General features: G+C 50.9%; 1 protein-coding gene across 2 annotated transcripts in view; it reads left to right on the forward strand.

Moving 5' to 3' along the window:
- ZCCHC2 (zinc finger CCHC-type containing 2) overlaps positions 1-14,989 on the forward strand; it is a 762,062-nt gene that overhangs the window by 589,948 nt on the left and 157,125 nt on the right. The window contains exon 10 of one of the 2 annotated variants that reach the window (XM_069613675.1): positions 4,672-4,800. The exons of the other annotated variant lie outside the window; for it this stretch is intronic. Within the exon in view, the coding sequence (XP_069469776.1) occupies positions 4,672-4,800 (129 nt within the window). The remainder of the gene's footprint in view (positions 1-4,671; positions 4,801-14,989) is intronic. 2 annotated transcript variants of the gene reach the window in all.

Raw genomic sequence — 14,989 nt, forward strand, 5'->3', positions numbered from 1 at the left:
CCTTGCAGCCATTGGGGCTTACAGGAACTTGGAGGGAGGCATTTTTTCCTCCTCCAACCCTGTAGTCAAACATCTGACTGGCCTCGCTAGTCTCTACCCACCTGGCAAGAGACCGCACCCCGTGTGGGATCTTAACGTAGTCTTTGGCGCCCTGGCGCACAAACCATTCGAGCCAATGGCGTCCGTGGACATTAGGCTGGTCACCACCAAGACGGCCTTACTAGTCGGTCTTACCTCGGCTCACAGTCAGCGAGATCCAGCCACTGGTCGCCTCTGAACCATATGCCACCTTTCACAAGGACAAGGTAGTCATGCGGATGCACCCGGCATTTCTGCCCAAGGTTCCATCTGCATTTCACTTGAACAAAGAAATAGTCCTTCCTATGTTCTTTCCCGATCTCAAGGAGAAGCACAGTGTTGCACTGCCTGGATGTCAGGCGTGCCCTAAAGTTCTACTTGGACATGACCAAGGGCTTCCGCAAGTCGGACGCCCTGCTTGTCACTTTCGGAGGCTCGAGGCCAGGATATCGGGCCTCTAAGGCTTCCATATCTCGCTGGATGGTGTCTGCCATCAAAGAAGCGTATGAGGGCCAGCACAAGCCGCTCCCGGCCAACATGCATGCCCACGCAGTCGGGGCCAAGGTAACGGCCCTTGCATTCCAGCGCCATGTCCCTTGGCAAGTCATAAGCAGGGTGGCCACTTGACCCTCTCCCTCGGCTTTCTGCAAGCATTACTGTTTGGATGCCAGCTCTCGATCTGATGCGGCTTCGGACAGGCGGTTCTCAGGAACCTGTTTGCTTAGGGAGGGTCTCCTCTCCGCCGTGGGGCTACAATCAGTTGTAATCCATACAGTATGGAGGAAAGGGGACGGGACGTAAGAGTAATTAATTAGAAGTTATTCACCGTAGTGACTAATGTACTCTGTCCATAGTCCCCTTTCCTCCATACCTCGCACCAACCTCCCCCCTAATAATACTGGTGTCATTAGGCAATGTTAAATCTATTGTCGACTCGTCAATGGGGACTGAGGTGTGGCACCGGAGGACGGAGTCAGGGCAGCGCATGCTCCCGGTGCCGCGCCCCCGCTCGCCTCTAAATTTAAAGGGAAGGTTTTTTCTGGGGAAAAAGTTTCCGTCTCCCGTCCCTTGGAAGGGATGCCCATACAGTATGGAGGAAAGGGGACTATGGACTAAGAGTACGTTAGTCCCTACCGTGAGTAACTTATGCATTTGGTATGATGTTTATATTTTTTATAAAGAAATGTCTTTTTAGGCAAATACAGGATCTTTGATTTACAAATGAATAAAATATGGTTTCCTGTAAGAAACGCAAAGATGTTCAGTGTGGTCCATCGGAGTTAAGAGTTGCCACCTCCCGGGTACGTGCTCATGGATTTGACTAAAAGTCATGAAGGTGCACAAGGAAGCCTGTGATTCTTATTTTCTCACCATCCAGGATCAAGAAATGTAGGGGGTAAAGGGGCAGGGGACCTAAACTGGGGACTGGCTAGTATTGCCAAGGAAATTAGTTGGTGGTAAGGGATTATGAAAAAGGCCTCATTTGCCCCAAAAGAAGTCAGTAACACACTAAATATATATGGGGTCTTGGAATGACGAGCAGCAGCAAAAAGGACAAACTTAACCGATGTGGAGGTATCTACTATGATAAGGGTATCTGATGTATGCAGGGTTTGACACTGGGCTCGACATATGGTGGCCATACCTAGCCCTGAACAATATCTGCTGAATGGTGACATTTCATCAGCATATGAGGTCATACAGAGCTGTATGTGGATTTGTTGAGCTCCAGTTGGCATATGAGGGTGAGGATTGGTGTGATATAACTATTGGGCCATGTGTGTATGTTTATTGGATAGTGCTGATCTTCATCTTGTTAGTGGGGTTTTCCAACTGTTCTGACGATGGCTTAGAAAACACCAACCCTGTTCTATTTGGGAGTTACCACCAAGTTGGACCTGGCTTCACTCTTAGGAGCAGTGAAGGCTGGTATGAAGAGGGCTGGAGTCAAGGTGTATGTAGTCCCATAAGCACACAAAGGGAAGTGCACATTTACTTAATGAAAAATATACTTTTTTATAGTAGTGTATTCATAAACTACAAAAAGGTAAGTACTTTGGAATATAAACCTATGTATGAAAAAGATGAAGGGTCCAAGACGGTTCAAATCAGTAGCGCACAATTGGATGTAGGCAGAAATGCTCGGGCTAGTTGACTTTAAAAGTGTGCAATGGTGTCATAAATGAGCAAGGCAGGTAGTTTTTTTTTATTGTTCACTGATTTCTATGTCCTATTCTAAACCCTAGCTCAACATACGGGAAGTCTGTATTCGGGGTCTGGCTTAGGTGCAGATTCAGAACAAAAGGTTTGCAAGAGGGGCCCTGAGGTTGCAGACCCAGGACAATGGGAACAGTGACATTGGAGGATCCTCTTCAGGCAACCCACGAAGTGGAGGGGATGACAGCAGCAGTGTGTATCAAAGACAACCCCCTAGGACAGGTCTAAGGCTTCCCTGGTGAGGGCAAAGGGGCCTCCGGACAGGCATCTGGATAGTCCTTTAAAGCACTTGCAGACTTCTAAGGTAGGATTTCCATTGCCGGTAAGATTGGTGGAACACTATCAAGCCACTTGTCTTTCAGCCAGGCATCCGTGCCTCCCACTTCAGGTCTGGTGATTATCTTGGGTCCAGGAATCCTCTGGGGAACACCAGAAGGCTGCAGGCACAGATGTTCCTGCAAGAAGTGCTGGAAGGAAGACTAGAGCTTAGAAGAAATATTCCACAGAACCAATAGGCAGAGTTCCCCTATCAGGCAGATGAGCACTACAACCATCCAGCTTGCTTAAATACTCCTCGGGGATAAACCATATCTCCAGCCATTTCCAGAATAATGATCTATAGAATGGCCCAAAGTCTCCCTAGTTCAGGGGTCTGCAACAGATGGCTCTCCAGATGTTTTGCACTACAACTCCCAGATTCCATCAGTCGACTCAGCTTGATAGGGCTGATGGGGGTTGTAGACCAAAACAGCTGGAGAGCAAAAGGTTGTGGACCCCTGCTAGTTAAACACGCACCAATCCAGAGATACGTGTCTTTTAATGTTTTGGTTGCCATCAATCTGGTTTGGCCAGCCAAACGCTTTTCTCTCAGGCATGCAGACACAAAATGTGGATTGTGGTTTCTAGCAGACCCTTCAATTTAATCGCGATTTTAGTCAGATGAGTGACTTGGTCTGCTCTGCAGAAAGCCTATGTAGGCAGAATGTCCATTTTCGACATTACTCGTGGGGCTAACAACCACAAAAGAAACAAGTAGCCGGGATGGAATACCTTTGAAATGCTTTGATAGCCCTTTTGCCACCATATAGGGTCAAATGGCAGCACACATTGTAAAAAGCATGAATGGTGTATTCAAAGGAAATTCATGGGGCTACCACCAGCCTACTCCAAGCACACGTTCTAGCTGACAATTAAACCGGGGAAAAAATCCAGTGTGCCGAGAGCACCCCAGTGCCCAGTTGCCATATGGGCTCCTCGGGCCAGTACATCCAGAATGCAATGCAGCTTTGCAGCAGGCCTCAGTTGAAGTTGTATGAACAGCAGAAAGACTATGAACCAAAAAGCCAGCAAAACATTTGGGCAACTATTTAAAAAATGACAAAGAGCACTTTCAGGCTGCTTTTAGCACTCAACGCGAAGAGGCGAAAGGAAGCGGAGGGAGAGGGTATATGGGGTTGGTACAAAATACGGGTGACTGGGAAAGGAAACCACCTCTGGAGTTGAAGCTAAGGCGGCACATTTGTGTAGGTACTTAAGATCGTGATGGCCGTATGTTGAGCTAGGCATTTTGACTTTGTGAAAGCTCATTTTTACATATGTTTGGTAGCAGTCAGACCTACAGATAATGGGTGTATCGGCCACTTACTTCCTCAAATTAGGTAAATGCAAAAAAACTGGGGCATAAAAATACTCCCAATAAAAAATGCGAAATGGACACACAGGAGCATATGCCCCAGCTTTCACCCAAACAGTTCCATGAATGTGTTTGGACGCGTAGTTCATGTACTACCACAGGATTAAATTGTAACGGAAGAGGTCAAAGGTATCTTTTAATATGCATGAGTAACTTGGTGCAAAGAAGTATTTCTCTCAAAAGCATTTGTTTTACAATTGAACATGTTTACTCAATACTCCCATTGGGAATGGGGGTAATGTTTTTACTCCCTAAAAAAATAATTTTAGTTCCAACTTTCAAAAATAGGGTGTAAAATACTCCCACTTCAAAATCCTATCTAGACCACTGGTAGCAGTACAAGTCCTGGTATAGCAAAGTGCACAGTAACAAGTAGAAACCTGTACCGCCTGGGCTACTGACAGACTTGTGCAAATCTACTGAAGTTAATACAGGTTTCGACTTGTTACTGTGCATTTTGCTGTAAAGTAATCAGCCTTTATCCCTTACAGGTCTCAATTCGAGGAAAGCTGTAGCTTTATGGTAATCCATAATTTTTGGTTCCGAGACCTTCTAATTTCGCTTGTGTGAGCTATACGATGGGGTGCTCCATTGTATGATCTTCACTTTTGCTTACTCTAATCAAGATATCGGTGCATTGTAAATAATTTGTGTATTAGCAAATGAACATGTCTTATTCTTAGATCAGAGTTTGAACATTGGATCTGGACATGAAACATGTGGAGAAACCTCATCTGAGAGTTACAGTTCCCCTTCTAGCCCACGGCATGATGAAAGGGAAAGCCTTGAAAGTGAGGACGAAAAAGACAGAGGTTGGTTTTTGTCTGTGCATTTGAGCCCTTCGTACTTGAAAGGGTTCACTCATTTTCAATGTGTGTAATTGCATAAAACATGGCAATGTACTTATATATAAAGATTTGTATCTTCATATAAAGGCTTGCGCATGAGTATGTGGACCTGGTGACTCGCATGCTGTTTACTTATTTCGCACCTCCATCTCAAGCTGAGGGCTTAGTACATGTTTTACTCTTACGTCCTGTCCCCTTTCCTCCATACTGCATGGACGTCCCTCGCTAGGGACGGGTGACGGAACCTTTTACACGAGAAAAAAAACCTTCCCCATCAAATTTAGAGGCGTGTGGGGGCGCGGCCCAGGGGGCATGCCTCAGTCCCCTTTTCCGCGTTGACGGGAACGGGCCGATTTCACTAGCGCTCATGGGTTTGGCTTTGGCCATTTAATACCACACGCTCTTCCCCTGATACTTTCTTCTTTTATCAATCGGGTACTCTGTCCTCTGGCGCCACGCTCCTCCCCGGCGTATGTCGACTTCACCGGGCTTCGGCTGGTGTCCAACCTGTGAGGGGCTCTTCCCTACTTCAGATCCCCACGCTCTTTACTTCCGCTGCCTTGGCCCTGACCACGAATGGGAGGGTTGCAACGCACTTTCTTTGCGTGCTTTGAAGAACAGACTAGCTAGGTGGAGGGACCTCTTTGAGAAATCTCCTCCAGAGAACTTGAAGGACTTTGTCAGACAGAAGTCAAGGCACAAGGGAGAGTCGCTCTTTTCCAGCACACCCCGCAAGGGCAACTCCTTCCCAAGGAAATTCCCAGACGGGAGGAACCTCTTGGATTCTCGCACCAGCAGGGGCACCAAGGCTTATTCAGCTACCAGACCGAGGGGGCCTGTAGATCCTTCTGTAGACAGTGCTTTGGGACCACAAGGTTCTTTTACCGGGTGTATACCAGAGGGGCTATGCCCTTGTACTGGCAACATGGCAGAGGGGGCGCCTGCACCCAGCACTACCGGCAACTCTGCAGAGGCCGACACGCCTACCAAGCCTCAGTCTGAAGTGCAGGGTAGGGCTCATCCTTCCTTCGTCAAGAGTCCTGGAGGAGGCCAGGCCCAGTGAGCTAAGCACCACGACTTTGGTACGTGGCATGCAACGCAACAAGGTGGCCGCTGCGCCAGACAATATGGCTGCTTGGCCGATAACGCCCTGAGGAACTGAGCAGGTGGGAGAACGAGTTACAAGGTGGGACTGGTGTCAACCAGGTACCCATCAGCAGCGCAGGGCAGGTTTACCCTGTAAACAGCTAGACAGAGTACGCACTGGCCTCAACATCCGCCTGCTACCCGGTCAATGCCACCTGCCACCCCTCGGCCTGTGAGGACAGGTTCTTTGAAAAGTTCCTCACGCTCATGAGACTTGCTCAGATGGGGTCAATCCTTGGGGATGTAATCGGGGACATGCTCCCTCCGGCGCATGCGGTTAGTCATTTCTCCAATGGCTCCAGTGCCGCAGGCCCAGGTGCAGCCCCTGCTGCCCACACCGACTCCATCGATTCCGGCTTCCCTGCCACAGTTCAGGCGGTTCCGTACCAGCCTCTGCTGCAGCCTCCGGTCTCCACACCTCAGCCCTCAGTACCCAGCACCCCTCTGCCTGCTTCGGACCAGCCGGATACCCTGGTGGATACAGACGAGGAAGAAGACCCAGACACACAATCGTCGGACAAGGCCATCCACAAAGGACTCGCAGATCTGGCAGAGTACTTGGGCCTTCCTCAACCCGAAGTCGAACAGCCGGAGGCGGGGGGTACTTGCAGCGGTCCTCACTCTACACCCTGCGGCTAGAACGGGGATCCCGATGCAAAAGGGCGTTGTTGCCTTGGCCAAAAAGGGCTTTTTTTTATTTTGCAGACTTCTGCCTCAGTGGGAAAGAAGGCATGATGTGTCCCTTCGGGTCCACGTGTCTCCGGTGGGGGGCAGGCTTGCACTTCACTCACAGTTTTTGGCATCAGAAGTTCGCCTACTGATTCCTTCATCTCCTCCCTCCTCCCCTCCACTCCCACAGATTGGGATAGCAACTCTGTTTGCTGAAGTTTGGTCGCTCATCGAGAGCCAACCAGTGGAAGAAGTCCCAGCCTTCCAGCGAGGATTGGGCTTCTACACCAAGATTTTAACCATACAAAAGAACCAGGCTGGCCTGAGATTTGTTAGACCTGTCCACCCTCACCCTCTCCCTCCCTCTTCAAATATTCAAGATAGATACGCCAGCACTGATTGCAGAGACATTGTGCAGAGGAGACTGGATGTGCTCCCTGAATCTGAAGGACGCTTACTACACATCCTTATTTGGCAGCCGCACCGCTCCTTCCTGCAATTCAGTATCCTGGGCTGCCATTTCCAACACAAGGTGCTACCCTTCGGCCTTAATTCAGCCCCCAGGGTATTTACCAGTCTTATGAATGCAATGGCAGCCCTCCTCAGGGCCACCACGTCTACCTGTACCTGGACGACTGGCTTGTCAGGGTGAGATCTCTGGAGGCGGTTCATCACACTTCCTCTGCACTTATCACACTCCACGAGCTGCGGTTTTCGGTCAACCTCAAGATGTCCCAGCTGCAGCCTACGCAGAGCCTGACTTTTCTGGGCCTCATATGGGACACAAGCTCAGAGAGTTTCCCCTCGGAGCACAGTGTTGTGGCCATCTTGCAGGCCACTACCCACTTCCTCACCCGAGAAGTGACTGCAGCCTGGTGGTACCATCACTTATTGGGCATCATTACAGCGGTCCTACTGGCCGTATCCTACACAAGACGCAAGATGAGATTGCAGCTGCACTTCGCAGCCTCATGAAAATCGGGAGCGCGGCTCCCATGCAGAGCTTGTCAGTATTCCTCCTTCACTCCACCCGAACCTTACATGGTGGTCCAGGGACTGCAAACTGCGGATGGGCAAGCCGTTCCGGCAGCTGGCTCCGCAGGTCACTATTACTACGGATTTCTCCCTGGGTGGCCACTTTGGACAACCACAGTGCCCATGGAGTCTGGACCCTGCAGGAGTCTATCAACTGGCTAGAGCTGAAAGCCATTTTGCTAGCTCTCAAAGCTTTCTTTCCGTTCATTTGGAGCAAGGGCGTCCTCATCCAGACAGACAACTCCACCAGCATGTACTATTTCAACAAGCAGGGTGGTACCAGGTCCCCTCCACTGTGCAATCTAGTGATCAGCATGTGGGAATGGGACCTGGAGAACAAAATCCACCCGCCGGTCATCCACCTTCTGGGGGAGTCCAACCTGGAAGTGGACAGGCTCAGACTGGGAGCAGACAATTAAGAGTGGCAATTGAACTATCGGGTTTTTCTGGAGATCTTCAGCAGATGGGGACATCCTCAGGTGATCGCTTTGCTTGTTGTGACAACAAGAAGTGGCAGCAGTTCACGTCCTGGCAGGGACAGGGCCCCAGCTCCCTGGGGAATGCATTCCAGATTTGGTGGAATGGAATATGCCTTCCCTCCCACCCACACCCCTGATCCACAGGGTGATCTGCAAGATAAAGGTATAGTGTCACCTCAGTATCATTCTGAAAGCTCTGTGGTGGGCGGCGATACCGTGGTTCTGAGCTGCTCACCCTCTTGGACAGGCCTCCCATTCACCTGCCTGTTGGCCCAGCTCATCTCCTCCACAGCAGGGGGCCAGGGTCATCCACCCCACTCCACAGAAGTTAGCCCTTGCAGCGTGGTTCTTGAGCAGGTCACGCTGAAACACCTGAGTCTTATTACAGGCTAACCTAGAAATCATTCAGGGCACTAGGAGCAAGGCTACAAGGAGCCAGTACGAGAGTAAATGGTCCAGGTTCTGTCACTGGGATGACTCTAATGAGATCGACCCCCTCCCTCAGGCTTGATGTGGATACATGCTGCACCTATTTTGGCCGCCATAGCGGCCTACTGAAATTCAGAGATCTTCTCCTCTTCCAACCCAGTGGTCAAGCGATATTCGGTGGGCCGAACAAGGCTCCTCCCTCCCATCAAGAGACCACACCCAGTGTGGGGCCTCAATATAGTGTTGGGCGCCTTGACGCACAAACTGTTCGAGCCAATGGTATCCGAACATCAGGCTGGTCACCATTAAAACAGCTCTGTTGGTGAGCCTCACCTCTGCTCGCAGTGTCAGCGAGATCCAGGTACTGGTGGCTTCAGAACCCTATACTACATTTCACAAGGATGGGTGGTCCTGAGAACACGCCCCACGTTCCTACCGAAGGTCGCCTTTTTTTCCATCTGAATGAGGAGATCGTCTTACCTGCGTTTTTTGCTGACCCAAAGGACGATGTTCAGAGGGTCTTGCACTGTCTGGATGTCGGATGCGCTCTGAAATTCTATCTGGACAGGACCAAGGACTTCCGTAAATCGGACGCTATTGTGACCTTTGGGGGGTGTCGAGGCCTGGTTATCAGGCATCCAAGGCCTCTATTACAAGGTGGATGGTTTTGGCACATCAAGGAGGTGTATGAGGGCCAGCACAAACCACTTCCAGCTAACATGCGTGCCCACGCTTTGCGCAAGGCCACGGCCATCGCCTTCCAGCAGCAGGTGCCGTGGCAGCTCATCGGCAGGGCAGCCACCTGGGCCACCGCTTCGGCTTTCTCTAAGCACTACTGTTTGGACGCTGGCTCCAAGTCTGATGCAGCTTTCGGACAGGCGGTTCTAAGGAATCAGTTTTCTTAAGGAGGGTCTCCTCTCCACCCTGGGGCTACATTGTTTTAATCGCCTCTGCAGTATGGAGTTAAGGGGACGGGACGTAACAGTAATTAATAGTCCCGTCCCCATGTCGACCTCTGCAGGGTTCAGAATGTGTCCAACCTACAAGGGTCGGTTTCCTACGTCTAACCCCCTTGCTCTTTGCCTCCGCTGACTTGTCCTGACCACGGCTGGCAAGGTTGTACCGCGTGCAACGCTCTTAACTCCGCGCGCACTGAAGAACAGGCTAGCTAGGTGGACGGAGCTCTTCGAAGGATCGCTTCCAGAGAACTTGAAGAAATTCGTCAAAGATTGAGGCCCAAGGGATGGCTGTTTTTTTTTTTTTCATCACACCCTGTAGGGGCGACTCCTTCCTGAGGAAACGCCCAAGCAGGGAGGAACCTCTCTGGTTCTATCACCAGCACACGCACCATGGCTAACCCAGCTAACGGCCGAGGGTTCTTCGGATCCTACCGGTCTCAGTGCTGACGAACCGCAAGGTTCTTCTACCGGGTGTACACCCGAGGGGCTACGCCCTAGTACCAGCTCAATGTCCGAGGGGTCGCCTGCACTCAGCACTACCGGCAACAATGCCGAGGTCAACACACCTTCCAAGGCCAGATCTGAGGTGCAGGTCAGGCCCAGGGAGCCAGGCACCACGGCTTTGGCACACAGTTCGACCAAAATGGCCGCCGCGCCCGAAAACATGGCTTCTCGTCCGATACCACTCCTAGGAACAGAGCAGGTGGATGAACCATTTTCAAGGTAGGAGTGGTGTCAACCAGGTACGTGGCCTACAGTTTATCCATCAACAGCGCAGGGCAGGTTTCCCCTGCTAATTAGACAGTGCGCATCCGGCCCCAGCAGCCCACAGCCACTCAGTCAGTGTCTCCTGCCTCGTCTCCTGCCTCATCTCCTGCCTCATCTCCTGCCTCCTCTTCCGCCTCCGAAGACAGGTTCTTCGAAAGGTTCTTGTCGCTGATACGAACCCCCCAGGTAAATGCCATCCTATGGGATGCTGTAAGGCACTTGCTCCCTCTGGTCACTCCACTGGCCTCCATAGTCATTCCCCCTATGGCTCCCCTGCCACAGGCTCCAATGCAGCCCCTGCTGGCTCCTTCGATTCCGACTTCCCTGTTTCCCACAGTATAGGCGGTTCCACACCAGCCTCTGCAGCAGCCTCCGGTCTCCACACCGCAACCCATAGTGCCCAGCACTCCTCCACCCGCTCTGGACCAGCCGGACACTCTAGTGGACACAGACGACGAACTTGATACGCAGTCGTCAGCGAAGGCCTTCCACGACAGGCTTGCAGGTTTGGCAGAATATTTGGGCCTTCCTCAACCTGAGGTCGAGCAGTCTGAGGAGGGGGTCTTGGCAGAAGTCCTCACCCTATGACCCCCTACCAGAATGGGTATCCTGATGCAGAAAGATGTTGTGGCTCTGGCCAAGAAGGGGTTGCTCCAGCCTCTCGGCCCAACCTGTCAATTGGCGCCTCAATGCCACGTATAGACAGATAGTGGGGTGGGGGAATACTCTTGTTAGCAACGTACCCCACCCGCATTCTTCAGTGATTGCTGCAGCGTCACTCTACTCTAAGCCTCATTCGTCGTCGGCCACCTCGTCCTTGGCGCTGCTAGGCAAGGAGTAGATCTTGGAGGCGTACAGGAAGAAGCTGTACACTAACGCCTCCCTGTACCTGCGTCAGGCCAACGCGGATGCCATGCTGGCAGCCGCTAACCAGAGGTTGTGCCGGGCAATAGCAGACTTCCTTTCCTGAACATCCGATGCAGAGCCAGTCACGCTTCAAGGTCTAGATGAATCCAGTCTGGTAGCGCAGGACATCATGGAGTCCACAGTGGCCCACATCGATACCTCATGCCGGGCCATCTGTACTGCCACGGACATGAGAAGGAGGGCCTGGCTCCTGGCTACTAAGTTTAACCCCGACATCCAGGATCGCATATTGGACCTTCCGTTTGAGGGTAGTGACCTCTTCTACTCTACCCAAGCGGAGCTTGTCAGCATACCCTCTTCTCTCCACTCTGACCTCAGGTGATGGTCCAGGGACTGCAACGTGCGGACGGGCAGGTCCTTCCGGCCGCCTTCCCTGCAGGCCACCATCATTACAGACTCCTCCCTAGAAGTCTGGGTAGCCACTCTGGACAGCCACAACGTCGATGGAGTCTGGACCTGGCAGGAGTCGCATCAACTGGCTGCAGCTGAGGGCCATTTGGCTAGCCCTCCGAGCCTTCCTTCCGCTCATTGGGGGCAAGACCGGCCTTATCCAGACCGACAACTCAACCAGCATGTACTATGTCAACAAGTGGGGAGGGTACCAAGACCCCTCCGCTGTGCAGCCTAGTGGTCAGCATGTGGGACGGGGCCTTGGAAAACATCTACCTCACGGCAATCCACCTCCCGAGGGAGACCAGGAAGGGGACAGGCTCAGCAGGTTGGGAGCGGACAAATACGAATGGCAATTGAACGACCAGGTGCTGCAGGTGGTCATCAACACATGGGGCCATCCTCAGGTGGATCTATTTGCCTACTGGAGGAACAGGAAGTGCCATCAGTTCGCATCTTGGCAAGGGCTGGGCCCTGGATTCCTGGGTGTCGCATTGCAGATTGAATGGGAAGACATGACCGCCTATGCCTTTCCTCCCACACTCTTGATCCCCAGGGTACTCTGCAAGATGAAGGAAGCTTGTCACCTCAGTATCATCTTGATAGCTCCTTGGTGGCCAGCGAGACCGTGGTTCTCTGACCTGCTCAGCCTCAGGAACCACCCATTCACCTTGCATTGGGTCTGGCACCTCTCCTGTCCCAGCACGGGGGCAGGGTCCTCCACCCCGTGCCTCAGAAGTTAGCCCTCGCAGCATGGTTCCTGAGCAGATCACCCTCAAGCACTTGAGCCCATCAGGGCACCAGGAGCAAGGCTACCAGGAGCCATTATAAAAGCTAATGGAGCAGGTTCAGTCACTGGGCAGACTCGAAGGAGATTGACCCCTCCTCCCCCCCTTATGTGCACGCTGGACGTGCACTCCTTTTTGGCTCACCTTGCGCACTCAGTCACAGAAATTCAGAGGTCTTCTCCAACCTGATTGTCAAACATCTGGTGCGACTGTCCTGCCTTTACCTGCCCATTAAGAGGCCACACCCCATGTGGGACCTCAATGTAGTGTTGGGCACCTTGGCGCACAAACCATTCGAGCCAATGGTGTCTGCGGAAATCAGGCTGGTCACCATTAAAACTGGTCTGCTGGTGGGGCTTGCCTCCGCTCGCAGAGTCAGCGATATCCAGGCTTTGGTGGCCCCAGAACCTTACACCACTTCCACATGGATGAGGTGGTCCTGCTGACTCACCCAGCGTTCCTACCTAAGGTACCCTCCGCCTTTCATCTAAACGAGCAAATAGTCTTACCTATGTTCTTCGCTGACCCGAAGGACGAGGCTCAGTCTTGCACTGTCTGGATGACAAGGGCTTCTGCACGTCGGACGACATTTCGTCACCTTTGTGGGCTCCAGACCCGGTTATCAGGCATCCAAGGCTTCTTTTGCATGGCGGATGGTGGCGGCCATCAAAGAGGCTTATGAGGGGCAGCACAAGTGACTGCCGGCCAACAAGCACGCTCACGCGGTCAGAGCCAAGGCCACGGCCATCGCCTTCCAGTGGCAAGTTCCATGGCAAGTCTTAAGCAGGGCGGCTACCTGGCCCACCCCTTCGGCTTTCTGGAAGCATTACTGTTTGACGCCGGCTCTAAATCAGATGCAGCCTTCCGACAGGCAGTTCTAAGGAACTTATTTGCTTAAAGAGGGTCTCCTCTCCACCCTGGGGCTACATTCTGTTGTAATCGCCCATGCAGTATGGAGGAAAGGGGACGGAACATAAGAGTAATTATGAGTTACTCACCGTAGTGATTAACGTACTCTTGGTTCCATTTCCTCCATACGTCCCTCCATGCTACCCCCTAATAATACTGGTGTTATTAAGCAATGTTAAATATTGTCGACGTGTCAATGGGGACTGACTGGCGCAGGTCGGTTGAGTCAGGGTAGCGCATGCTCCCAGGGCTGAACCCCCCTGTGCGCCTCTAAATTTAAGCGCAAGGTGTTTTTTTCTGGAAGGGACGCCCATGCAATATGGAGGAAAGGGGACTAAGAGTATGTTAGTCACTACAGTGAGTGACTATTCATTTTCAGCCATTCTTGTATTCGGACAGATTCTCAAAAGGAGCGCATTTTAGAAGTACTCATTCAGGAGCCCTTTTCTCCCCATTTTACCCTTTGCGTATTTGCACAAATTGGGGGTTTCTGAGCATCTTGAAGTGCATCCAAAAACCACAAGAAGCGGGATGCACTTTGAAGTGCCCAGAAACTAGGGTGCTTCACCTGAGCCTTTTTTTCCTGACCCCGCCATATATATTTTGGGGGGGGGGAGGGTTGCTGTCACACTAGCATTTCCATCCCCCAAATGGTGGTGGAAGTAGGGGTTTTCCTGGCATTCCACCGAGACTGGCCCCTTTAACGTCCCTTATCTGTGAAATATGCTCAACATTGCTCCCAACACTTATGCAAGTGGGCTATACAGCGCATCTTTGTGCTACAGTTAAGCCCCTTCAGAAATGCTCAGGTCACATTTGTGAATAAGGTCACCAGAGCATTTCTGAAAGCAGTACAAATGAAATGAGCGTATTATCTGCACCCTTTCCATTTGCGCAGGTTTATGAGAATCTGGCCATATGTCTCCAAGCAGGGCTCGATCCTTGTATGCCAGAGCCTGACAGAGGGGCTATCAAATGGCAGTGCATTAACAATGTTTGTCTCAGTTCCGATTCGTCTCTAGTCTGCAATGGATTTCTGAAAACCTGCTTAAATTGTAGGTGATTTATAGCAATTTTGAAAATGGTCTTCAGCGTGGTATCTTACATAGGCTCAGATGCTGTTTTTGGTCATTTTTGGAGCCTATCATGCTCTTTTAAAAAAAAGTCTATTGAAGTTGTGATGCCGCTGAAGCTACAAAGTGAACTGCCAATAATGGCATACTTTACTTGTTTCTTGAGATGGTTGTCCCAGAATACATTGATAATGTATGGATTGCCTTTATTTAATGGACAGCCAACGCTTCTGGCCATGGGCAATCCTTTTAGATAGTAGAAAATACTAATTTTATATCATGCGACATTCCCCTCAGATTTTCGAAAGAATGACTAGATTTTACTCTTGTTTGCCATACACCTTCGGCAGAGGTCTACGCCTATCCTCCGTCGGAGGGTGATAAAATTAGTACCAATCTTATTGTTTATTAACGATGGTGTAGAGTTCTTGGCGCTTTATGTAGGCACAAAGACATGGTATATATATATATATATATATATATATATATATATATATATATATATATATATATATATATATATATATATATATATATATTCAGAATTTTGAATTTCACAAGTCGTTTTAAGCTTAAACAGC

This window comes from Ambystoma mexicanum, chromosome 5p (genome assembly GCF_040938575.1).
Source record: "Ambystoma mexicanum isolate Mex_15411 chromosome 5p, UKY_AmexF1_1, whole genome shotgun sequence".
NCBI classification, from domain to species: Eukaryota; Metazoa; Chordata; class Amphibia; order Caudata; family Ambystomatidae; genus Ambystoma; species Ambystoma mexicanum.